This window comes from Leptinotarsa decemlineata, unplaced genomic scaffold (genome assembly GCF_025532065.1).
Source record: "Leptinotarsa decemlineata unplaced genomic scaffold, Ldec_3_MD MMD2_tig00000591_RagTag_RagTag, whole genome shotgun sequence".
NCBI lineage: Eukaryota > Metazoa > Arthropoda > Insecta > Coleoptera > Chrysomelidae > Leptinotarsa > Leptinotarsa decemlineata.
In genome coordinates this window covers 320,869-347,591 of record NW_027412552.1, presented here as the reverse complement: position 1 = coordinate 347,591, position 26,723 = coordinate 320,869, and the positions used below count along the sequence as shown (strand labels likewise).

General features: G+C 38.1%; 1 protein-coding gene across 1 annotated transcript in view; it reads right to left on the bottom strand.

The window, feature by feature from the left end:
- The window catches only part of LOC111515581 (para-nitrobenzyl esterase), a 31,467-nt gene that overhangs the window by 3,898 nt on the left and 846 nt on the right, over positions 1 to 26,723 (bottom strand). Inside the window, exons 2-8 of the mRNA XM_074174475.1 lie at positions 24,353 to 24,484; positions 14,826 to 14,966; positions 12,360 to 12,519; positions 8,383 to 8,568; positions 7,026 to 7,222; positions 3,532 to 3,712; positions 2,306 to 2,472 (exon numbers count right to left, since the gene is read on the bottom strand). Of these exons, the coding sequence (XP_074030576.1) occupies positions 2,306 to 2,472; positions 3,532 to 3,712; positions 7,026 to 7,222; positions 8,383 to 8,568; positions 12,360 to 12,519; positions 14,826 to 14,966; positions 24,353 to 24,484 (1,164 nt within the window). The remainder of the gene's footprint in view (positions 1 to 2,305; positions 2,473 to 3,531; positions 3,713 to 7,025; positions 7,223 to 8,382; positions 8,569 to 12,359; positions 12,520 to 14,825; positions 14,967 to 24,352; positions 24,485 to 26,723) is intronic.

Here is a 26,723-nt window from a genome sequence, read left to right as displayed (position 1 = left end):
ATCGACACGCTCGAATGTTTCTCTTGACGGTACCGTTCGATTGGGAAAATGCTCGGAATACAGACGACGAGCTTCTGCAGCATTACAAAATGCTCGTCCATAAAATACATGCATATCTGCATATTCATTGAATGTAAACTGTACGGCCATATCAAAAAAATTCAAAATATCCTATAGAATATTGACAATACAATGATAGTCATATGACAACGCACCACTCAACAAAACAAAATCGCATTCCAGTTTCTCATTTTTTATCAAAACTTTCTAAAAGGTTTTTTTGTCAACATCTGTGAAAGAAATGGAACATAATTATTCCCTGGATATTTTTCACCTGATCATGTGCAGCCGTTTTTGTAGTTCATTCGTTTGCTTTTTATTAGTATAGTAAATATTTTTTCCGATGTGCGTTTTTTCAGCTAAATTTAGATTCGTGTTAAAGAATTTCTCCCATGAAATTATAATTATCAGTGAAACTCCTCAACAGTTCAGCTGTGAAGAAGAATTTGAAACATTCGAATGTTGAGTTTCATGAGATTCAGATAACTGATCAACACGAAACGTGATTATTCCACACGTATTATGTACATACAAAATATGGAATGAATTCGATATTTCATAGTAGAGTAGCTTGTTAGTTTAAAAACACCACGAATCTACAGAACTTGATATTTCTTTTGAAAAAATATCTGCTATCACAATTGTGACTTAAACTTCCATATAGGTACTGTACTTTTTGTTTACGACTTCATTTTAGCATACTTTGTATTATTCCTGTTATAAATGTTGTTGAATTAACGTTATCATTATTATTTCTGCTTTGATAATTATTCATTTCAAATAATGGTGGACGAGTGGGTTTGATGTCGTCGAGTAGAACTACATTTTTATCAAGACTCGTTGCTCCGATCGACTTTCCACACGAGTACTTTTATTCATAAAATTGTCCAAGTAACCTTATTTTGTTGAAAAATATTGAAAAATATCTGTCATTTCAAAGTTTTGGGGTGTGGACCATCGGGGGTAGTCCGTTCCTGACTTTGTAGCAAAACAACTGACTCCTGCATGAAAGCTCATCGACGGAATTCATTTGTTTAGTCAATTACCAAAATTTGGATGATTTTGAATAGTCACTTGAAAAGTTATCAAAGAAAAACATTTTTCATTTTGTAACTTCGAGGGCCCGTAACTTGGTTACGAAGACTTTTAGGAAAAAAAGTTATATGAAGTACTGGTGATATTTTGACCCCATCTATACATTCCCGAGAGGAAAAGAGGAAGTCCAGAGACACCCTGTATATATAAAAGTAGTGAAAATGAGAATCAATATATGATTGTGTTTATTTATACAAGAGCTCAACAGGCTGAAACAGTTGTTTACCGGTAGCATCTAAATTGAAATCAAATTGGGAATGATCGGAAAAGTACTAATCTATATATTTTTTTTATTTCATGGAATTATTTTCCAGCAGCTTGACTGCATTGAATTCTTGACTTTGAAAAAAGAGCTTTTGACATATATGACCTCAAACCTACGTATTGGCTTCGAACGTCATCCGGGGTTATCAGGTTGTGCAGTTCATTGTGCTGACGAAGCTGAAAGCTTCGGACTGTGTTATGGCTGGATTGTCTGAGTTGAGTAGCTGCGGGTGTTCATAGATGTCCTCCCAGCAGGATTCCACCTGATCAGCAGTCGGCTTATTATCCACAACACGCGAAGGTTCTTGGAATAATCGAGAAGGTTTCTCATGGAACCTGAGGTTTTTTGCGCCTCACTAGTGACTTCATAGTAGCCAATAGCATTCATATCCTATCAAGACAGTGCTGTTTAGTGGTCAGCAGCATGCCTTAACTCAAAGTGTGATGGATACGTTTTAGTTTGATGGCTATTCGCCGCACTGCGGGCGTGAAAGGCCAGTTGGCCTTTCACGACAGCGATTGGACGACACTATATGACGACGCTTCTTCTTCTTTTTATTATTATTCCAAAAGAGAGGAGAATTCACGGAACAGCACTCCAGACTTTCCCTCTCTTTTTCTTTGAATCATACACACTCAAATTATCCAACATAATCATGCTGAATGTATTTAGGAAAGCTAGGTATCCTGAAACTGAAGCTCCAAATGTCCGTTTGTTTTTTTTAACTATTCATATGCACATTGGTTTGATTAGTCTCCCCATCGAAAGAAATTTATATGTGAATTTTTCTACTCTCTCACTAAACAACAACAGAAAATATCGGACTCCTTTCGATTCTCTATTAATCTCAAACATTCATCTTTAATATGATAATTCACAACTTACAGATATCACAGCAGGTATATCATCTTTCAAGTTGCCATTTGTATAGAGACCCTTTAGCTTGGTGGCAGCAGGTCGTTTATTCTCGTCCTTGATATTCAAATTTCCAGTTATCATTGTTGTTATATTATCATCGTACATTTCTCCTAATGAATCCAGTCCAACAATACCTTGAAACAAAAAAAACTGCTTCATTCAGCTCAGGAAATATAAAAAATGAATAATATTTCAAAAGGTTTCACAATATTTTTGTTAGCTTGTGTATTTATAGTACGGAAAATAATTTTTATCACAGTTACCTTCATTTCTGTTGAAAATTGTTTTTTTCCTTCAGTAAATTCAAGTGAGAAAGATAAAAACCTTAATACTAGGTCATACCGGGCTGCAAAATTCAGTCGACCCTAGACGGGAGGGAATCTGTAGACAGGGAAAGAGGAAGGTGTGGTTGTAAACAAGGTTGGCATCAGTGACATAATGACAGCAAATTTGACGTTACTGATCCTGAGTTTCAATTTATGGGTGGTTTATGAATTGTTCACAAAATAAAAGTCTAATTGAGAATTTTGTTTTGAACTTCTGAGAAGTTGCTTTCGTTTCTCCAATGATGTATTTGTGCCAAGACATATTGCTATCCAGTTCGACATTATTATGTGATGATGCGGGATGTGCTGGATCCCTAGCGATGATATGCATGATTCTGGCACACCTACCTTCATCACCATGTTCTGAAAACTTCATATGTACAAACATATCCCTTCTGATACACATGCACATTCATCACTTACACTAGTATCACTACTAGAATCATTGGACAATGAATACGACCACAGAAGTGTGAGTGTATTGTAAATTCGATCAATCACATGATAGGGCCTGCCAAATGCAGCCACAAATGTTAATAAAAAATGATAATATTTTGCAACTCCCCAATATGGTAACCCTGGGTCATATTCAAGTTCCCAATGGGATATTGCGAACTAGGCCTTTATTGGGGCAACAAATTTTAACTCATATACTCTGGATCAACATCTGAATTCTATTTCTTTTGAGCTTGCTGAAAAGCAGAAGAAAATCATTCCTTTTTATAGTGTCAGCTGTCAAATTGACTGTGAAACTTTTTTTTCCAATGTCAATGTCATCAGTACTGATTAAATTCCATTGGGTTTACGTGGAAGTTGAGAACATTAACAAAAATAAAAATGTAAAGCGTATATGTTACTCCTACTCACCAAAAGTCAAAACTTCTTCAGAGTTTATTCCGATTAGCAAGGGAATTTTATTTGAATTACCATTTTTGATATTTTCATGGTTCATGCCAGTAACCAAAGCGTTTTCAAAACTCTCATCTTCCTTCGCAGGACTCCATGCTCCTGAAGAATGTTTCATGCAGTTGAGTTTATCGGCAGGCAACTGAAATCATTTTATAGTCAGTCATTGTGGTGAAATAAAATTCAGATAATAGCGATGATGGAGGTATTTTGGTCGATAACATAACTATAAAAAGGAATTCAAGGCAAAAAACATGGAAGTTCTGCAGAAGGTAACAAAGCCAGTTTGTAGAAGTCTATTGTTATACTGAACAAAAGTGGAGGATATCGGAAATAAAAACCGATAGATACACCAACTGAACAAACACCAACTTAACAACCACCACCACCTCTCACTACTAATTTTCCAGGACTAGATATATGAAAAAATAAGAGACGAATTGGATATGTTGTTGAAACTTCTCCCGACACATAAAATACACTGAGATGATATGGTTAGACATGAAAACTCAACCATACCAAAGAAAGAACAAAAATTGAATTATTGAGATGTCTTATTCTTGTGCTACCAGTTACTTTGGTGAAACTTCGAAGGCCATTGAAAGGGCGAAAGAAGGAACATCAAGGTTATATAAGAAATAGATGATGAACAGGGCCAAAATTGTCAGAACATATTCTGCAATCTGACTATGAAAATTGAGTGGAGAGGCCTTAAGCTCAATGACTTCTTATGAAACAAAAATACACTGAGATCTATACTCACATATAGAAACTCAACAACCCAAGAGAAAGAACAAATAATTGTACTTATAACATGTTAGTATCAGTCATTTTAGTGAAACTTCAAGACCATCAAAAGAGCGTGAGAAAGAAGATCTAGATACATCAGAAATGGACAATTGACAAAACCAATATTGAGCTGAGAGACGTTAGTTCAATGAAATAGCTTATATTATAATAGATAGAGGGGAGTTGGAGTATACTTTTCTCCAGCTCCAAATAGCTCCTTAGAAATGAATCTAACTTGGCTACCCCTCTTGAAGAAAGATATGGATAATAGCGATATCGTAATAAACTAGGAAGTTTGGAGAATGACGCAGCGTATATTATTATAGATGGAGAGGAGTTAGAGTATACTCCTCTCCATCTCCAAATAGCTCCTCAGAAATGGATCTTACTTGGCTACCAGTCTTGAAAGGTATGGATAATAGCGATATCGTAATAAACTAGGAAGTTTCAAAAATGACGCAGAGTATATTATTAATGATGGAGGGGAGTTAGAGTTTACTCCTCTTCAGCTCCAAATAGCTCGTTAGAAATGGAACTCACTTGAAGAAATGAGAAATTGAACTTTCTATGTTTTTTACCACTTTTATTTGTAACTAACGTTACTGCAGTTTCGTCCTATACGGACATTTTCAAACTTATACAATTAACTAACAGTGGTTCATTACATTAGCCCTTATATACCACCCCTGTAGGTTCTGATGTAGGTTCTTGGCTTGATTGAGTACCTGAATTTACAGTTCACAATGCGGATGTGCCAATTTAAAAACCGGTGAGTAAACTAAATCGATTTGATCATTTAACAGGTTGCACCTGCAATGCTTATGCTTGTGAATTTCCAAAGTTTCTAAATAATTGTGTTTGTAACCCTTCCTTCCATAGTGCAAAATTTCCGTATCGTTTAGATTCGGAAACTTGTGGTTGCATGCCAAGGAATGGTTTGAAAACGTCGAATCATTTTTTCCTAGTCTGAAGGACCTCTCATGTTCAGCATACCTTTTTTGGAAATTTCGTCCGCATTGTCCCACATGAACACTATTACACTCCGGACACTTATGCTTATAAACTCCAGATTTTTACAACTTGTCCACCTTATCTTTGGCATTGAAAAGGAAATCAAAATCAAAATCAAAATGTTCTTCATTGACTATTCTCCATACAATTTTAAGGTATTTTTTTGTGGTGTTTATAAAATATATACAATAAAAAATATATACAAACATACGAAATGTACACAAGGGTTTCCCCTATGGATTGGGACAGTGGGAAGGATTGGGATGGGTAGTGAATGGGGTAGAGGGAGTGGCAGGAAAAGACCCCGATACATTTGCCATCTCAAGAATTCCGCACGGAAGAGAAAAGCGCCTCCACACAGTCCCCCGATGGGGCAGTGGGAGACGTCCCCGCTGGTGTTGGCGGTTGGCTCTCCACTCAAAAACGCCTTATATCAGCCTCATCTATAGTTTTCCGCTTCCTGCCGAGGCTTACGCGGAAGTTGTCATTCTGTCGCGTTTCGGTACTTCTCAGAGAATCATTCGTCTGTTTGTTGGTAGCAGTTGTCGATAACCCCCTGGTAAAAGTTCATTAAAGAACCAGGTAAGAGTATTTCTGCTATCACGTCATCATGTGTGCGTGAATACTCTTATCCAATTTTTCCATGAACTAAGCGCGATCGCATTCGCGCCGTTCACGGTATATCTCCAGTTCTTCATAAACTAGCCCGTGTTCACGGCGCTGTCCATGATAGCTTCTAACTGCCGTGACGTCCCTCGTCAGCGGGCTCTTCGGTAGAAAGAATTTGAAGAATTTCTGAGCCAGTCTCCTGATATGGTCGGTGACTGACTCCACTTCTGCCAGATCTAACAGATTGTTCAATGAAATGTATCTGTCACTGTTAGTGCAAATACGGAGCACCTTATTCTGCATTCTCTCGAGTCTCATTAAAGGGGACTTCTTGAGACTGAAAAGGAAATGAGATAATCAAAATATGTTAGAGTCACCCATTTCTTGATTTCTGGTTGTTTGATCTGAGGGTATAATAATCTGTAAGTGAATTTCCGGCTTTGTCTCCTGACTAACTTCTGGATAGTATCTGCGATTAAACCATTATCATGACCTATCTGTGTACTTATATCAATTTCCGTAGCTTTGAGATTTTCTCAATTTTGAAGACGGAGGCAGATTTTAGCTTTCTATACGTTACCATAATTATCTATAGAATTTGTTAGTTTTATTTTTCAGTAAAATTATAAAATAAACAAGTAATTGATGAATAGTACTTTTTTTGTCAACCCATTCTATACATGTGTCGATATATGTATGTAGAGATCGCCATTATAATTTTTAATTTTTCAGATTGTGGAAGATGAAAATCCTTGGAGAACAAATATATTGTGATGTAAATAGTACAAAGAAAACTTAGAAAGTATATTTTATTCGATGAACTTATTCTTGATGAATGGTAAATTTGGACCCTCTAACAAAAATCACTATACTCTCTTCGACGCGCGATTCACCAACCACACTGGTCTCTTCAGGAGACGAAAGAAGCAGTTTTCTGAAAACAACAACTTGGTCATTGAAATGCGCGTTGAGAAGAGTATCGCATTTCTGGTAATTTGGAAAAGTGCTTGTTGTTGAAACTAATTCTTAAAAAATCTGTTTTTTACCTCGAATAAGGCGTTTTTCTTAATATCTTCGGGAGATGCACTTTGTAACACTTCAAGGAGTTGCTTGGAGGATTTCGTGTGATCAATTTCTTTACTGATCCTGGAACCAAGTTCGTAGGTAACATATTTTGGATATTTTTGCAAAGCAAAACACGTTAAAGGTGAACCGCTTTGAATTATGCCGCCCCTGAATAACCCTGAAATGAACATAGCAATATTTAATAAAATAGTTCCGGATATAGTCACGTGTAACGTAACGTGAGTAATATAGCTATGAGAGTTCTGAGCCATTCTTGATGGAAAAACACGTGCCAATTTGAGTAGGTCCATTCTGGCGATTGTACGACCTTCGACCTTCAAAGCCTAGTTAGAGGTCAGGTGTCGTTTGAAAGTGTTTCAGATAGTGACGTTAGTGAGTGAAAGGGAGACGTATGACGTAGTCATCCCCATTCCTCCACTTTTACCATCATTCAATCGACCAATCAGAAGCTACCGCGCGTACAGCGAGAAATTCAAATCACTAGATGTGATCACTAGATGTGATTTGAATTTCCGAGCCCACTTCCAGGTTGTACGTCGTTGGTAGGTGTTTCAGAGAGAAACTTCAGTTAGTCAAAGAGATACACGTGTGACGTAATCGATGGAAAAGGATGGAATGAGTATAGGAGAGCGTGGACTCGGGCCCCCTTGGGCCTTAGCCTTGCCGCCTGGGCCTCCTGAGCTTCCTGAGCCATCAGTCACGCGCTCCTAGTGGACTCGAGCTTGAAGTGGACTCAGACCCGCTACCTACTAATTTGAATTTCGCACTATACGCGCCGTAGCTTCTGATTGGTCGACTGGATGATAGCAAAAGTGGAGGAGTGAGAAAGACTACGTCACACGTGTTTTTTTCATAAGGAATGCCTCAGAACTCCCCTAGCTATATTACTCATGTAGTTAGATAATATTTCCATTATTTTTTTCAATTTTTCAATTGGAAACCAATTCACTTCAGTTTCATTTATTGAATACCTCGAATATTGACCGAGAACTCAAAAATTATACGTGTGTTTTTCAATCGATTTTACTGAACTGTGGTGAATTGCTGTCAAATTCATCCCGATATGATTGAACGAAATTTATAACATTCAAGTAATAGTAGCTTGATTCTTTGATTCGTTCTCATTTGTTGTTGAACATTCATGTCTTTCTCATTGACTCCTCCTCTGACTTCTCCTCAATAACCTGAAATCAAACTTCACAAACACAGGAAAGAAGCTACTGAAATGATTAAAAAATTTTTATATTCTGATGTTTCATTGAATTCACTATTAAACACTTGAAGCTGATGAATTTTATCTCTTTCAGTTACTCTCACCTTCAGATTTTTTGTCCAGGATATGATAACCAACTGAAAATCCTCCATAACCCTGACCCATTATGGTAACTTTAGATGGGTCTCCGCCAAAAACACCAATGTTGTTCTGAACCCATTTTAGTGCCAGTTGCTGGTCTTTCAATCCAGCATTTGCGGGAATCACAGAATCTTCTGTCGACAGGAAACCTGAAATGGAAATTTAATTTCCGAAAATTAGTTTTTTGGTGCTACACTCTTTTGGTTTTCTGGTTTATACGAGGTCTGTTCAAAAGATAAGGTGAATGCTCAAATTTCGCGGGCTACATAAATTCGATTAGCGATTTTTTGATGTTGGTACACTCGACTCGAATAGATTCAGCTGTTTAGTATCTTCCAGTTTGTTAGTGAGGGTCTCAGGGTTAATATGGGTTTCGCAAAATCGTTCTAGTTCTCTAGCCGTCTTTGATGTTGTTGGATATATTGTTGAAGCATTCGAGAAGGGTGTGCACACTGCCATAACGCTTTTTGACTTGTCTAAGGCTTTTGATTGTGTATCACACAATATACGTCTTGAAAAATTGCATTATTATGGAGTTAGAGGGGTATCTCTGTCACTCATAGAATCATACCTTTCAAATAGGTATCAGGCAGTTTCGTGTAATGGTGTTACATCAAATTTTGAACCTGTTGAGCACGGTGTTCCACAAGGTTCAATACTTGGGCCCCTGCTCTTTGTTACTTATGTTAATGACATATGTAATTTCATGTCTCTATGCAGATTACACAACTTTAATATATAGCGATCAATCATCATCTAACATTCCACCAGTAGGTAATGGAAGAAGTTGAAAATCAAGCCAACACTTGGTTTTTAACAAATACATTGGAGTTAAAAAGTGACAAAGCTAACAAAAGTGTAAAATTACTTGGCCTCACAGTACTTTATCATGGCATGAACATTCAGATTTTCTCGCAAAAAAACTATCTAGTGCAATATATCCTTCGTCAACTGCAAAACATCACAAGCGGTGAGATTCCAAAAATGACCTACTTTGCATTATTCTACTCACACATCAGCTACAGTGTTGTTCTTTGGGGAAACTCTCCTGGTTCGATGAGAATTTTCAAACTACAGAAAAAAAACTGTAAAAATACTCCTTTGATCATCTTCATTTCTTTTCATGTTGGAAATTTTTCCCTTACCCTTTCAACTGTCTTTCGTCAGGGGGACGAGTGGTTCATAACTGAAGGTGTTATTTGGTAACGACATAAAGATCAATGACCTCTATGCCGCTCTGGCCTTGTGTACCACTTCCTGACTGGGGTATTTGATGAACAAACTGTTCATTTTAACAGACGTCGTGGGGCCTTCACTCAACCGAGCGACGGGGTCTTCTGAATAGAGTGGGGTCGTCTATAGTGTAATCTACAGCTTTCCTAACCAATGGATTATCATGATTATCCGCTGACTCGAAAACTCTCTGATTCCTCGACTGAATGGACTGCCGTATAGTTAACAGGTTCAAATCTCTGCGGATGGCTTCATTCCGCACGAACCATGGAGCATTCACCAGCATCCTGATTAGTTTGTTCTGCAACCTTTCCAAAATGGAGAGGTTTGACGGAGCGGTTTATCCCCAAGCGCCTGAAGCATACATAATGACAGGCTTGAACACCGTATTGTATAATAAAATCTTATTTTTAAGATTGAGCTTGGAATTTCTGTTGATTAGAGGATAGAGTTTGACTACCCTCATTTGTACTTTGTTCTTGATATAATCGATGTGATTTACCCAGGTGAGTCGGCGGTCTACCCAAAGACCTAGGTATTTGACTCGCGTTTGCCATTCGATCTCCCTGCCTGAAATCGTGACCCTTGTGTCTGGAGAAACTTTACGTCTCCCCAAGTCTACCGCCTGAGTTTTTTCTGGATTCACCCGAATCTTCCATTCCAGGTACCAGCGTTCGAGGTCGTCCAATGCGCGTTGCATGTAAACGACCGCCAACTCTCGATCCATGGAAGAAGCGAGGAGAGCCGTATCATCGGCGTAAAGAGAAACCTTTACGTGATCGAACCTCGGAAGGTCGCTCACGTAAAGGCTATGTAGTAGTGGAGACAGCACGGCTCCCTGAGGCACTCCAGCTTAGATTTCCCTGACGGGAGACAGGGTTCCTTCAACTCGTACCTGAAATGTTCTGCCTTTCAGAAAGGACCTAATTCACCGGATCAGGCCCCGAGGCAGGTCGAAATCGAGCATTTTGTGTAATAGACCTTCATGCCATACTCTGTCAAAGGATTTCGAAATGTCCAGGAGGACGATGTGCTGGACACTCAGCACATCAATAACTGGGAATGAAGCGTGTGGCAGCTGAGTCCGCTCCAAAACTGCCGAATTTCGACCAATGAAAACGTCCCATGAACATCGCTCCATAACTGGTGACAAATCATGGGTATATGGTTATGACATCAATAAGGAATATTATCTTAGAGTTATGCGTCGTTTGCGGAAAGCAATACGAAGAAAATGTCCGATATTGTGGAACAACAATGGCCTTTGCATCACGATAATGCACTTGCTCACTCGTAGTAAAAAAAACACCTCAGTCATACCTCAGGCACCGTTTTCACCAGATTTGCCCCCCTGCGACTTTTTTCTGTTCTCAAAATTGGAGAGACCCTCGTAAGGACGGCGTTTTGCGGCGATTGAGGAGATAAAAACCGAATCGCATACCGAAAAGTGCATATTTGAACTGCTTCAATAATTGGAAAAAATGAAAAAAAAGCTGGCACAAGTGTGTCTCACTTCTCATGGAAACACCCCCGTATATTCCGTAATATTCGAGGTAGAACGATGAAACTCTCAGGACTGATGCAAAATGCACCTACCATTTGAATGGAGTTGGCCAAAGTGATATACACTGTCCGCCACTCGCGATGGAACACTCCATTTTTACGGTAAAACATATCACGGCGCAAAATAGTTCGCTTCCAATACCTGAACCCCTTCATTCTATCTAGAGAGTACTCTCAGGTATGAAAAATACATTATCGAGATAGTGATATCACTGATTATATGTTTCCGTTCCTCTTGCAAAATTATCATTTTCTCTCTTATTGAGAGGGAATAACTTTCCTGACAACAAAATAAAAAATAAATTATTTATGTGAAAACAAAAGTCTTAAACAATTTCGTTCATGTTTTGATGTTAAAACCAAAAAAAAATCTACTTCAATTATTACGGAAGATACGGGGGTGTTTCCATGAGAAGTGAAACAAATTCGAATTTTCCAGGACTGAAATTTTGTCAGGAAAAAAGTGTAATCGTAGTAAGTTGGTAGTCCTGATCACGAGTCTGAAGGAATTTTGAGCCTATTTTGCCCCCTAATATATTTTACCGTAAAAATGGAGTGTTCCATCGCGAGTGGCGGACAGTGTATATCACTTTGACCAACCCCATTCAGGTGGTAGGTGCATTTTGAACATTTCCATCAGTCCAATGAGTTTCATCGTCCTACCTCGAATATTACGGAAGATACGGGAGTGTTTCCATGAAAAGTGAGACAAATTTGGATTTTTCAGGACAGAAATTTTTTCAGGAAAAAAGTGTAATCGTAGTAAGTTGGTAGTCCTGATCACGAGTCTGAAGAAATTTTGAGCCTATTTTGCCCCCTAATATGTTTTACCGTAAAAATGGGATGTTCTATCGCGAGTGGCGGACAGTGTATATCACTTTGGCCAACCCCATTCAGGTGGTAGGTGCATTTTGAGCATTTCCATCAGTCCAGAGAGTTTCATCGTTTACTTCGAATATTACGGAAGATACGGGGGTGTTTCCATGAGAAGTGAGACACACTGTATCTGAGGGGGACTACTTTGAAGGGGACAAAAGGGAATTGATGAATAAATGAATATTTTTGGAGAAAATGAAAATTCACATTATGCTTTGAATAGACCCCGTATGCTGTGAGGATAAAATATTCACTTGGATATGCCTACCGAAAGGACCAAAACGATAATTCATCGTCACCACAATAATATCTTCATTGATGAAGTAGTCTGGTCCAAATACTTCTCTGCCTGCGTTTCCATTGTAGAAAATTCCACCGTGAATCCATACCAAAACGGGAAGGGTTTCACCTTCACATTTGCTGGGTTTCTGAAAGATCGGTTGTGAATTGTTGCCATCTTGTTCTTAACTTATTGCGACAAAACACCATCTCGTAGCTTACAGAACAAACATTAATTTGAACAAATCTATTCAAAACAATAGTAATAAAACTTCATCATCAGATATATCAGTACGAGTATATGATAATAGGGGAACCCAAGCGGGGATTTTGGGATTTACTAAAGCGCGGCAGATTAATATACAGGGGGATACCTTGTACCCGGTTAAGTACCTCCACCAAATATGAGCCCCATATATAAGGCCCCCCGTGGGGGATAAAGGATCAGATTAGTAAAAAAAAAAGATCATCAGAAATTCTTGAGCACGTCAGGGTTAGTTGATTACCTGCTAAAAAGTGTATATTCCAGTAATCTGACAATTTGGGAGTGACTTAAAGAAAGGGGAGGGCAGCAAAGTTGTGAAAAAATAACGTCATTTCGACATTCTCGAGCGTAGTAATTTTTTTTTATTTTGAAGGAAATAATACAAGAATAACTAAAAATATATAATCTGACGATTTCTGCAAGCCGAAATAACAAACACTCGTTGATAAAGTTTGAGGCGTGCAGCTGTGTGATACCTATATTTCCCTCTCTGAGTTTCTATTCCTCTACTCTCTATTCACTGTTTGATCTTCCTCTTGAAAATTATGGGAAATTTTGCTGGTGGGGTTGGAAAATTTGGATTCTCTCCACCCCCTCTGGTTTTTCTTTTCGCTACGGCCCTGTATGCTAGTATTCCTAGCTTCGAGAATAGATAGATTCATTTTCAAATCAGAAATTCAAAAGCCGCTCCTGTGCCTCATAAAATTTAACGGCCTCTGCAGGCCACGAAATTTGTTAATGTAATGTAATGTTCTACATACTCCATGGTTGTTGGTGTCCTGTGTCTGTAACTCTGTTGGGTTATGTTCCAAGCTTCGACAGAGGTCAAGAAGGTGAGGTCGATGTGATATATTCTGGTGAGCAAATTATAAAGTATTGAGAAGCAAATAAACCCAAATAAAGGATCTCAGAGTTTTATTTGCATGATACGACAGTTTATAGAAATCATTGGCGTTTGGTTTTCGAAAGACGCGGAGTCGGAATAATCTTCACGTATTTGAAGATGATTAATTAATCAATTAATTGATGGATGTAGCCGTTATACTACGTGGTAGGAAATCATAATGAAGAAAAGAGAAATTAAACTTTCTATTTTTCACCACTTTTATTTGTAACTAACGTTACTGCAGTTTCGTCCTATAAGGACATTTTCAAACCTATACAATATATAAATTTGAAAATTTCCTTATAGGACGAAACTGCAGTGAAAGTGGAAAAAAACATAGAAAGTTCCATTTCTCTTCTCTTCATTGATTAATCAATTGAATATAAATATTAAATTTATTTGAGCATTTTTTAAAATTATTTTCTTATAAATACAAGTATTCTAATTAAAGAACACGCACTTATTTATTTGCATTCTATTTCCTGAGCTTTTCAATTAATTCAGTTCAAAAAATATTGTTTTCGTCAGATTAAGCGAATCCCTCTAGATAATCGTCAGATTATGAGACAGTACGTCTAAAACATAAAGATGAAACATTTATATCTTAATTTGACGCACTTGAGTATTTCAAAATGGCGAATTTTTTGCACATCATAATAATGGCCGCGAGTTTTCATCAGATCGAAATCGTCAGATCATTGAATGAGAGTTTTTTTTTGTTGCACTTAACACCCCCTTAAAAAATTTGACGCCCTAGATTAATTTTTTTTCTTTTTACTCTTAACCCTTACGTACAACCACCCACATCATGCAAACGATCAGATTAACATACCAACATTATTAAAAATACGTAGGACATTGATGCTATCAATATCTGACGCGCTCGAGTATGTCCATGCAACAGTATTTTTTTACATATTCAAAAATCTATAGCCGCTTCCCCCACCGATATAAGTTGAATTATGGTTCTTGCTGCAATCTTTATAACGGTCAAACGGAAATTTCTTATTATAAAGAACAATCTCAAAGGAATAATAAATCTGTAACAATTTTTTCAATAATGAAACTTGCCGAAAATGTCAGGACGGATGTTATCCAATGTCCGTCTTGGTATTACAGGTGTACACTTTCAAAGTATTTGGTTAGCATTCGACAGATCCCACTTTGTGTGTATGCTGCCTGTATACGTTTTATTCAATGAAGTTTTTTAAATCACAGATGACCCCTTTGTTGGCCTCTGGGAAAGCTCTGTACATTTTTCATTAGGTCAACTCAATCCGTTAATATTAGTTTTCAGAACTTACAACTGGGGTATATACATTCAACACTAAGCAATCTTCTGTCTGTCTGGGGTCTTCTGAGAAGGGAGGATTGAATTGGTGGCAGATTTTTTTATTATCAGTAGTGTTCAATAATCCTGTCCATTTTTCAACTGGCTGCGGTTCCTGTAACAAATACATTCGATAAATAATGTATGCGATGCATACGATTCCAATTCACTTTACGGTAGTTGAAACCTATGTAGCTCATTACATAATTTCGATTTGACATTGCTGCGATATACAGGGTGTTACATAAGTTCGTTAAAATATTCAAGTGACGTATTCCTGAAATAATTTTAAGAAAAAAAGTCTATATGAACTTGTGTCCGAAAATGCTTCGTTTCGGAGATTCGGGGTGTTGAAATTGAATTCTTTTTGTTCGCTTTTTGAAAATAACTCTTGCAAAAAATAAGTTATTTGCACGAAATCAGGTACCCGAGGTTCTTTTGACGTGAGAAAATCTAATTTCGTATTAATTTTCATGTAACATCTAGAAGGCGCTGCGTACGCTGTGATTGTTTATTTCAAATTGCCCTTACTTTTTTGACGTAATTTCCACATCTTTTCCAAGTGAAAAAGGTACACTTCCTCAACAACGCTGGAGGTGATCGTTTTCGAGATATTTACAATTTTCTATATCGATGTATATTACTTAGTTTGGTGATGAACGATAAGGTTAGTAATATCAATAAGGTAACCAGGAGAATCATTACTGAAAATGGTATATTGAAGTTTAAAGAGTTGATTGCTAATAAAAATTGGTCAGTATTTTTTGATAATAATGAAGATGTTAATAGCTTGGCGGATTGGATAGTTGATACTTATAAAAATACAGTTGATGATTGTTTTCCATTGAAAACTCACCAGTGTAATAATCGGCCACCAGTGAAATGGTTTAGTCAAGAGTTAATAAAAAAAAAGGAATATTTTATCGTCACTGAAAATTATATGTGATGTTGACAAAGATCCTGCCAAGTGGTCCATTTTCAAAAATCTGAAAAAGGATTATGAAAAATTTATTCTGCTAACCAAGAAGCAGGCATTTGATTCCTATCTACAAAACTCCAAAAATATGAATAAAGCGTGCTGGAATTTAGTTCATTTTGAATGTATTAGGAAATCTAACTCAAAAAGATCTGATATACTGTTGGCAAAATATTCCAAATTTGTCTATTAACGCTATAGACTACCTTAAATCAATACCTCCGGTTAATTGCAATTTTTTTTTGTGCAAGACGACCCTCTCTGAGGTACTTCAAGTTATACAGATGCTGAAAAAGTCTTCGACAACGGATGTATATGGTTTGAGTGATTCACTCTTGAAAGAAACTGTAGACAGTTTAGTAGAACCATTCACAGTTTTGATTAATAACTGTTTTATCCAGGGTATATTTCAAAATGCATTTAAAATATCAAAAATTTTACCTCTACACAGAAAAGATGATCTGGAAGAGCTTGACAATTACAGACCAATTTCTATTATCGTTATTTTTCTCTAAGATTTTTGAAATACTGCTAAAAGACAGACTTTTGAGATATTTGGAGATATTTGAACTGTTGTCTTCAGCTCAATTCGGTTTCCGTAGAAAAAAATCTACAACAAAAGCCCTCCTAGAGATTTTAGAAAGCATAGTCGAGGGTTTGGAGGGACATGGTCATTCAGTACTTACCATGTGTGATCTCTCCAAAGCTTTTGATTGTGTTTCACACGAACTTTTAATAGAAAAACTTACATTCTATGGCATTAGAGGCACGCCGTTGAACCTGTTCAAGTCTTACTTAGAAGGTAGACAACAGTTTGTCCATCGTAACAACAGTTCTGATTCAGAACTGAAAATCATAAAACAAGGAGTACCGCAAGGTTCTGTTCTTGGACCTCTGTTGTTTATCATCTACATTAATGACCTATGTTTTCACATGAGGACGAAATGTCAAATTGTCCTATTTGCGGATGATACCTCTTTCATCAGTTCAAACAGCAACATTTGACGTCTTCTTGATAATGCTGAAACCTTGATGACTAAAGCGGAAGCTTGGTTCTCTGCCAATAACCTTCGACTGAATAAAGGAAAGACACAAAACCTCATAATTTTCTGTAATAATCAGATCACGTTAGGTAAGCATTGTAAATTGCTTGGGGTTGTTTTACATGATCGTTTGAACTGGACTCCTCATATAGATATATTGAGTAAGAGACTATCCAATCTCTTATTTTTGCTTAGACAGCTCAGGTACTGCCTCAATTCGAGCATGTTAAAAAATGTTTATTTTGGATTATTTCATTCTGTGATCAGCTATGGTGCGATTCTGTGGGGTAATGCTGTTGATTCCTCAAAAATATTCAGGTTACAAAAACGCGCAATGAGACTATTAGCTGGGGCTAGGTATAGAGACCACTGTCAACCACTGTTCAAAACAATGAGGATTCTACCACTCCCTTGTGTGTATATATACCAAAATTTACTAGAAATCCATTCAGAAAGACAGAATATACAAAAAGTTTCTGGCCTGCATCATTTCACTACCCGGGCTGCTACGGCTGATGATTTAGTATTGCCACGTTACAGGTTGTCCAAATCTGAGAAAAATTCATTAGATTTTAAACTATATAATAAATTGCCCTGCGAATTTAGATCCATGAACGAGAAATTGTTCAAAATGAATGTAAAAAATTATCTTCTCGAACATTGTTTTTATTCTAGAGACGAGTTTATTCAGACAAAAATTCAATTTTGACGTGTATTACCCAATTTATGTGATTGTGATATATTTTATATTGTATACCTGAAGGCTTTTAGATAATGTTATTATATATTCATTCAATATGATATATTAATTGTGATTGACTTGCTATAAACCATATCATGTATGAGTTACATAGTTAAATAAATATCTATCTATCTATATCTATATCTATCTACTTATCTATCTATCTATCTATCTATCTATCTATCTATCTATCTATCTATCTATCTATAAGCTCCTAGGCGCTAAGTGAAGTTGCTGAGAACATTACAAAAACTAAGTGTGTTGTGGTTCTCGTCAAAATAAACAACTATTCTTTCCAAAATGTTCATCGGAAAATCATTCGTTTTCGAGATACAAATAAATAAAGTTGCAAAAAACCTATGACAAAACCAACCATGTTTTGAAAAATTTCAACAATCTGTATTTTGAAAACGGATCATTCTTCGTTAAACATTTTATAGAAAAAAATTGTTCATTTTGACGAGATCCACCACATACTTAGTTTTTGTAATGTTCTCAGCAACTTCACTTAGCGCCCTAGGAGCTAAATAATATGCATTGATATAGAAAATTGTAAATATCTCGTTGTTGGCAATTTGAAATAAATAATCACAGCGTACGTAGCGCCATCTAGATGTTACACATGAAAATCAATACGAAATTATGATTTCACACGTCAAAAAATCCCCGAGTACCGAATTTCGTGCAAATAACTTATTTTTTGCAAGAGTTATTTTCAAAAAACGAAGAAAAAAAATCAATTTCAACACCTCGTGTTTCCGAAACGGAGCATTTTCGGACACAAGTTCATATAGACTTTTTTTCTCAAAATTGTCTCAGGAATACGACACTTGAATATTTTAATGAACTTATGTAACACCCTGTATATTTTGAGGAAATTGAGGATTTTTAAATGTCATTACAGTATGTATCACAAATGGCTTCCATTGGAAGTTCGAGATGATGAATTGGAGCCATCAAAATATGTTCATATATTGTTTTTCTGAAAAGTTCTGTCCGTTTGTATCAGTCTAATTCAAACTGCAATATATCAGTGAATACCTATTTAGCTCAATCGAAATAAGCAGCATTTGAATAAGTGCACTTTTGCCAACGTAAAACAAATCGATACATTTCTTCAGCATAAAAATTGAGTGATCGGGATTCGATGAAGTCTACGAATGTCATTTTTGCCTGGTTCTGATTGGGAAGGTTTCGGTACATTTCATCGATTTTTTCAAAATAGATGGTGGGTTTTCTCTTTCGGGAAGTGCCTGGGTAGCTCATCACTGTCCTAAAAGCCTCGTGTTATCATAGAGAATTCACTCTTCATCGCAAAAGACGGTTCGATTCAAAAAAAGGATCGTTTTGGTTGCGCAAAAGCAAAAAAGAAAAGATAATAATTCTTGTCGATGGTTCAAATCGTGGGTCGATTTTTATTGGGAGGGGGACAGTTTTTTTCCCACTTACAGCATCGTCAAACAATATAGGCGTACCTCAAGGTAGTGTCCTGGGACCACTGCTGTTTATAATTCACCTGAATGATGTAAATTATATACAAGGTTATGATTTTTTGAATTTATTTGTAGATCACACGTAACTTGCATGCTATGGACATGACGCTGTAGAAACAGTGAACCGCTTGAATCGGTTGTTGAAAAAAATTTAAATATATTGAAACGAAAATAAACTAAAAATTAATACGAATTGAACCAAATCAATGATAATTAGTAAGAAACATAAACTGAAATCAATTGACTATGATAAGCTTCAACTCGAAGTGGAGGGAGACAAAAATGAATGGGTGTCAGAATTCAAGTATTTAGGCTTCGTGTTGGATGAATCACTAACACTCAATGCACACTGTGACTATATTTGTAAAAAGATATCAAAAACATAATTTTTTCTCTCCAGGATTTCATCGGAAGTTTCCATGTTTTCAAAAATAACAATATACAGAACCATTATACAGCCCCATTTTGATTATTGTTCCACTCTGCTTTATCTTTTAGATGAAAACAATATACAGAAGTTACAGAAACTGCAAAATCGAGGTTTAAGAATCATCTTGAAATGTAATAGATACACTCCCATTCAATGCATGCTGAGTGTCGTCAAGTTCGCTCAAGAGCGGAGTACCTTATGAAACCGCCTTGCACCAAATTCTTGAGCTGCGTACGCAGACTCTGTCTCAGGTGGGGGAACAAACCCCCCTTCGAGCGGGATAGCAAACGTATGCGCTCAAATGATGATTCACCGAAACCAGAGGCGAAAAAGCCCTGCACGGTTGAATTTGAGGCATCGTTGGGTGTACCTGATGTGCAAAAACCCTCATATGGGAAGGTTGTCGCGGGCATCGGAGTGGGAATCTTGCACCTTGATTATCCGACTACCTCAATAACGGCCAACCAGTTGGAATCTCTTCAGCTGTGGAGGTTATTCCAGACGATGGGCCGCAGATACAATTCCAGAGCTGCGTCTTTCGGCCTGGATGGTTACAGGTCGTCTGTGAGGATCAGGTTAGCGCCGACTGGCTCGCAGGTGTAGTTAATATCCTGCAACCGTGGGAGGGCGCTTCCCTGAAATGCGTTACAGGGGACCAACTTCCGAAGCCACACATCTGTGTTGCTTACCTACCTGACGTAAGAGGTCATAGAATGACCTCTTACGTGGCTCTCTGAAAGCGTAGAAAAATATCGTCTCGTCAAAGAGATCCAACAAATCAGCAGGCAACTCCGAGACAGCAGGTGTCCTCAACTCATCATCTGAGCCTATACATCCCTCGATCCTGGGAGAGGAGGGTATGGGTGGCCTTGGATCCCCAACTTCTCCCTCCAAGGGTTGAGGAGTTCTAATTTTGCGGCAACACTTGCTATCTTCAAGGCAAACGTACAACATGACAAGGCGGCTTCATACGTCCTTGGAAAAAACTTTGAGGATGAATTAATCGACCTTGCCTTCCTGCAGTAACCATTGACAGGAAATACATGCCCAGTAACCGGACTGAGCAATATTCCTGGTGAGGTAATAGCGTGCCCTGGAGTGAAACCCAGAGCATGTCTGGTCATCAGGAGAAGTATCAACCATTTTTTGCTTACAGGCTTCTGCACCCAAGACGTGGTAGCCATCCAAATTTTTCTATAGGGCAAGAAGGGTAAGACAAATTTTATCGCCTGCTCTGCCTACTTTCCGGGAGATTCGGATACTGTACCTCCTCTTGCTGTTAGACGACTTATCGACTATAGCAAAAGGAAAAAACTACAAATAGTAATGGGATGTGACGCCAATTCACACCATACAGCGTGGGGCAGCACGAATATAAACCGTAGAGGTGAGTTACGCTTTGATTAAATACTAGGGGAAGGTCTATCTGTAATTAATGAGATCTCGGGGCCAACTTTTGTCACTAGTAATAGGCAAGAGGTATTAGATTTAACCATCAACTCACATACACTGAGCAACAAGATACACCATTGGTCTGTATCTACTGAACCGTATTGTTCATACCATAGATATATATTCTTTTCAATAATAAAACAGGTCTAAGACCAGTGGTGGAATATCGTGACTCAAAATCTACTGACTGGAGGGGGTATAAAAACTCCCTCCAAGCATACTTTGAGGACGGATTCAGTACTATTCACAGTTGTAATGATATGGATACAGTAGCGATGCAATTTTGCGAAGCAGTGATCTCATCCTGTCATGAGAACTGTCCACTGAGGGTCAAAAGAGATAACCGCAACTCTTCTTTGTGGAACAAAAGCCTTGAAAGAAAAAGAAAAGAAGTTCGACGACTATTCAATCCAGCTAAAGAGTCAGGTAACTGGGAGCTTTATAAAACCACTCTTACAACATACAACAAGGAAATTAGAAAGCCAAGGAGTCTTGGAGGAAGGTCTGTGAGAGTAACTCTGATTCACCTCGCAGCGCAGGAATTCACAAGATTCTCTCTAGAGAGCTGACTGCTGAAATTGGGTCGTTTAAACGACCGGATGGAACATTTACAACCTCTAATAAAGAAACGTTAGAGCTTTTGATAGAAAACCACTTTCCTGGAAATTTGACTCTTGATAACAAAATACCGCCCATCTTCGAGGGCTCTAAACGCCCAAAAAAGAATGACTGGGACGTCGCAATGAAGGTTATCACAGCACCGGCAGTTGGATGGCCTTTCACGTCTTTTTAGCCCTTCAAATCTCCCGGAGAGGATGGTATATTTCCAGCTCTTCTTTAAAACGGACTGGAAATAAATTTACCCATTCTCACAAAATTGTATTGCGTGGAACTATATACCACCCAGTTGTTCGGCAGCAAGGGTGGTATACACACCTAAAGTGGGCCGGAGAAACCCACACCCCAAATTGGTACGACCAATCAGCCTTACATCCTTCCTGCTGAAAGGACTTGAGAGGATACTGGACGGACATATCAGGAGGGTAGCATTATATGCATCCCCCCGAATAACCACCAGTATGCTTGTCAAACCGGCAAATCGCCAGATTCAGCATTAAACAACCGCGTTGAGAAAATCTATGAATCCCTTGACAAAAAGGAGATTGCGGTTGCTGTATTTTTGATATTGAAGGAGCATTTGACAATGCACTCCCTGAATCTATGAGATTGTCTCTGGCTAGAAAGGGTGGTACAGAATCGACCATAACTGGCTGGATCTATGCTATGCTAGTAAACAGAACTGCAACTACGACTCTTCAAGGCGAGGCTATCAGGTTCAGAGTCACCAGGGGCTGCCCTTAAGGTGGGGTACTATCTCCCCTTCTGTGATCGCTTCTAGTGGATAGTCTGCTTGATGCCCTCGACAGAAAAAAAGTTGATCGGCAAGCTTATGCAGATGACCTTGTCATCCTGGCAAGGTCCACGTCGGAAAGGGTAGCTTGTAATATCCTCCAAAGTGCGTTGGACGTTGTTCACAGTTGGTGACTGAGGGAGCAGATGTCTGTCCACCCCAGCAAAACTGTGTTGATCCCCTTCATCAATAGAAGGGAATTGGACGATCTAACGCCTCTTTCCACCAACGGTGTGCTCATTCCATTTGGAACGGAGGTGAAATATCTTGGCATTGTCCTTGATAAAAGACTCACCTGGAACGCTCACTTGGAAAAAGTTTTACACAATGCCAGACTGTCTCTATGGACATGTCCAAGGATTTGTGATGAAACTTGGGGTTCAGGCCCCAAACAAATCCATTAGATTTATGTGTTGATTCTCAGACCAATGATCACTTATGGTGCAATTGCTTGGTGGCCGAAGGCTTGACAGAAAAAGGCCCAAGCGAAGCTCTCTGGCTCACAGAGACATGCTTGTCTGGCTATCAGTGGTACAATCAGTACCACACCGTCAGCGGCCATGGAGATGGACTGTATACAGACTTGTGAACATTGCCAATTGCACAAATCGATTCAATGCAGAATGCAACAGACTGTTGGTTGACATTGGAAGTCACAGTATTCTGGAAATGACCCCTGACTTTATGCCTCCAACTGTCAACTACGAACTGCCTTATAAAGTACTATTCCCGAGTAGAGAGGCCTGGATCTTGCGAGAGAAGGAAATATTAAGAGCAGATAGTTGTTGGTTCACAGATGGATCAAAAATACCTTCCGGTTCTGGTGCAGGTGTTTTCCTGCACCTGCCTGGGAACTTATGCGACTGTATTTCAAGCGGAAATTTACGTTATTGAATTGTGTTTGGAGAGATTGGATAAATCCAAACTCACTCACAAGTCAATAAAAATATTCTCTTTGGGCTTTGCCAAACAAACACTGAACACCTGGATGGCAAGAAGAGTTATGGACTTCTGGCAGAATCTTTCAGGATTGGCTCACTCCAAGGCGTTTATTCACCCTTCGAAGCTTCATTCCAAACAGTTATTGGACTACAGTAGGGATGAACTAAGATGTCTAACAGGCCTTCTTACAGGTCACTGTCATTTGAATCATCGCATACAGAGACTTGGACTGTCGGAAGACAGTGTGTCTTACCTCTGTTTGGAAATGATGAAAACGCAGAGCATATACTTTGTGCCTGCCCTGGTGGGAACCGGATCAGGTTCTTTGAGTTCGGAGGATCCGTACTCTCACCATCTGACCTGAAAGACCACTCACCATACAAACTAATCGGCTTCGTTAAGAAGCTGGGTTCATTTGGCTGAGTGTGAATAGGTGTGAGCCACAATAAATCGTTATGGGTTGCGGTGAAGGTTCGAATAGACCCACTCACTTCGAACCTACCTATTTACCTACTATGACCATTACCACATTGCCTTTTATTATGTCTACTGCAGTAGTAGACGAAACATCAGGCATAAAAACCTGCGGACCACGTCCAATAAATCCGGAAAATACTTTTCATACATTTCATTCAAAGCTTTATATATTAATAATTCACATTATATACTCAGTACTATAATTCTCAGAAACGACTGACATTTTTGCTTTAATCTGTTTCTTGCAGTGGCGTATGGAAATTATACTGAACAGACGGGGAAACATGATGACAAAATGTATAGAATCACAACGTTGACAACAATGTTTTCATTTTATTGGCATAATATTTCTGAGAATTCACTGCCTACTATTATGAAATTGTACTTTACAACATTTTTGATTTGTAGAAACGATGAATGATAAAAGTATTATCATTATTGAAAAAACGGATTCATTTTACTCAACTCAATTTAATAAATCTGTTGATAATTTCAATTTAGGAAACATACCATCTGGTTCATATAAATCAATTACCTGGAATCTGAGTTTTCCCACTGGCGGTTTTGCATACGGAATATCGTGAAATGCCCAGAATGGTCTATTCTCATCAGACTCCAATCTTCTTCCGAGTATACGGCCATCTGAAATGGTCACTTCTACAAATTCCTGTGGAGTAAAAAAAGCTTGAGATTGAATTCTTCTTTCAATATAAACGAATGAGAAAAAGATTGATCTTCTTCAGAATGAATCATCAACATCGGTTCCAGGGTTCTGAGCTCTGGTCCTGATCAGTCTGAAGATTTTGGTGGACAGCCTAAACTGGACACAACTCCCAATTCAACTCGAGTTTATCAGATGAACCCGTGTTCGAAAACACGTTCAACTATAACATGAGGTAACTCATCAAAACCAGAGAAAAATTTGTTTTAGACAGTCCCCCTTTATTTTATTTTTTGAACGGGTCAACTCAAAAAATTGAAATTGGGGATAATGAAATTAATGCGAAGTGAAATTGACAGATGAAACTTTCAAGATGGCGACCGAGCGCCATCTGGAAAAAAAAAATAAATAGAAAGGGGGGGTCTTGTGACACATCATTTTGAAGCTACTGACGAATACTTCATAACCCTAGAATAATAAGTCAATAACTCCACCTTCTACAGAATGGCGGAAAATTCAATAATTTCCTGGATAAAAACACATTAATATCGATATTTCTAGAAATATTCCTTTTTATCTACCACATGGCAATTCCAACAACCCGGTGCGACGCCTAACTTTCTCGAGACCAAAAGGATTTTCAAAGAACGTTTTCAGAATCGTCGTATCTATCGTACTTGACTAAAATGGGCGGGAGCCCCATCATGCATGAAAAACATATCCCTTCTGACGCCCAAAGGAACTTCCTCCAGCAGTACTGGATGCACTTCTCTTAAAAAGTGAACGTTTGCCTCACCATTTAATCGAGGAGATAGAAAATGAGGCCCAATTAAATCATCCACAATAACGCTAAGAGAACACTGTTCTTGATGGTTAGTTTCGACAATAGCGTGAGGGTTTTCATCAGCCCATATGTGGTAATTATGAAAATCAATCAATTGTTCTTCAATCAAATTATGTACTGCTTCCTCAAGCTGTGGTGTTCGTACTTCTCGATAGCGACCACAATCCTACGTTCTTTTGTCGAAGGAACCATATTCTCGTAATCGTTGATGAAGTCGAGCAAATATTCTATGTGAAGGATGCTGCCGTTGAGGATACATTTCAGCATATCTTCTAGAAGTTCCTAACCCATTCCCCTGCGACAGACCGTAAACGTAATGTATATCAGCTATTTCCTCATTTGTGTATGCCATTTTGATAACAAGTGAATTATTAAAGTAACAAATTAAGGACAGAACAACAACAACAACAATTAGTAATAATTCAATTTCGAAAATTCACAAACCGACAGCGTCATACCAATTTAATTGTCACTATCGCTAATAGCGACCTACTAGATACATTATTTTCGTATTTTCGCATTTATGACGTTGTATCTCTGTAGTTGTTCCTAAAATAATTTTTTGCTGCGAACTGGTTTATTTTGGGCAAAAAATTCAAGAGACATTTTTTGTTTAGAATGAAACAGGCTATCGGAAATGAATTTTTAAATGGTGAACAAATAATAAGACAGAAAGTTACATTGGAAATAAATTTTAGGGGTTGCGTTTTCCACCCCTTACAACCATGGGATGAACCAAATAAATTTCTGGCTAAGTGTCTTTTTGGTGGTACAAAATGTCAGGTTAATTTCAATGTTGTAACCTTTTAGTGCTTGTGAAAAAAAGTGTTATTCAAATTTTATGTACCCCTTTTAAGGGGCTGTATCTAAATGAAATTTCTTTATATGAAAGATCCTATCTTTTTTTCGATGATGAATCACCTCCTTGAATGTTTTACACTTATTAAGTTACACCCTGTATGTGAAAAGGGGGAAGGAAATATTAAGAGCAGATAGTTGTTGGTTCACAGATGGATCAAAAATACCTTCCAGTTTTGGTGCAGGTGTTTTTTGTCGTAGACCTAGGACAGAGATATCAACCTGCCTAGGAACCTATGCGACTGTATTTCAAGCGGAAATTTACGCTTTTGAATTGTGTGCGGAGAGATTGGATAAATGCAACCTCACACACAAGTCAATGAAAATATTCTCGGACAGTCAAGCGGCATTGGAAGCTCTTGGCTCCTATCGAGTAACTTCTAAATGGGTAGCAAATTGCTATAAACGACTCTCCTTGATAGGAAGACTCAACATATTGCCTCTGGTCTCGATTCCTGGCCATACTGGCCAGGAAGGCAATAAGGCTGCTGACTCCCCTGCAAAGGAAGATGCTGCAAGTGCTTCATCGCTCCATCGCTTTGG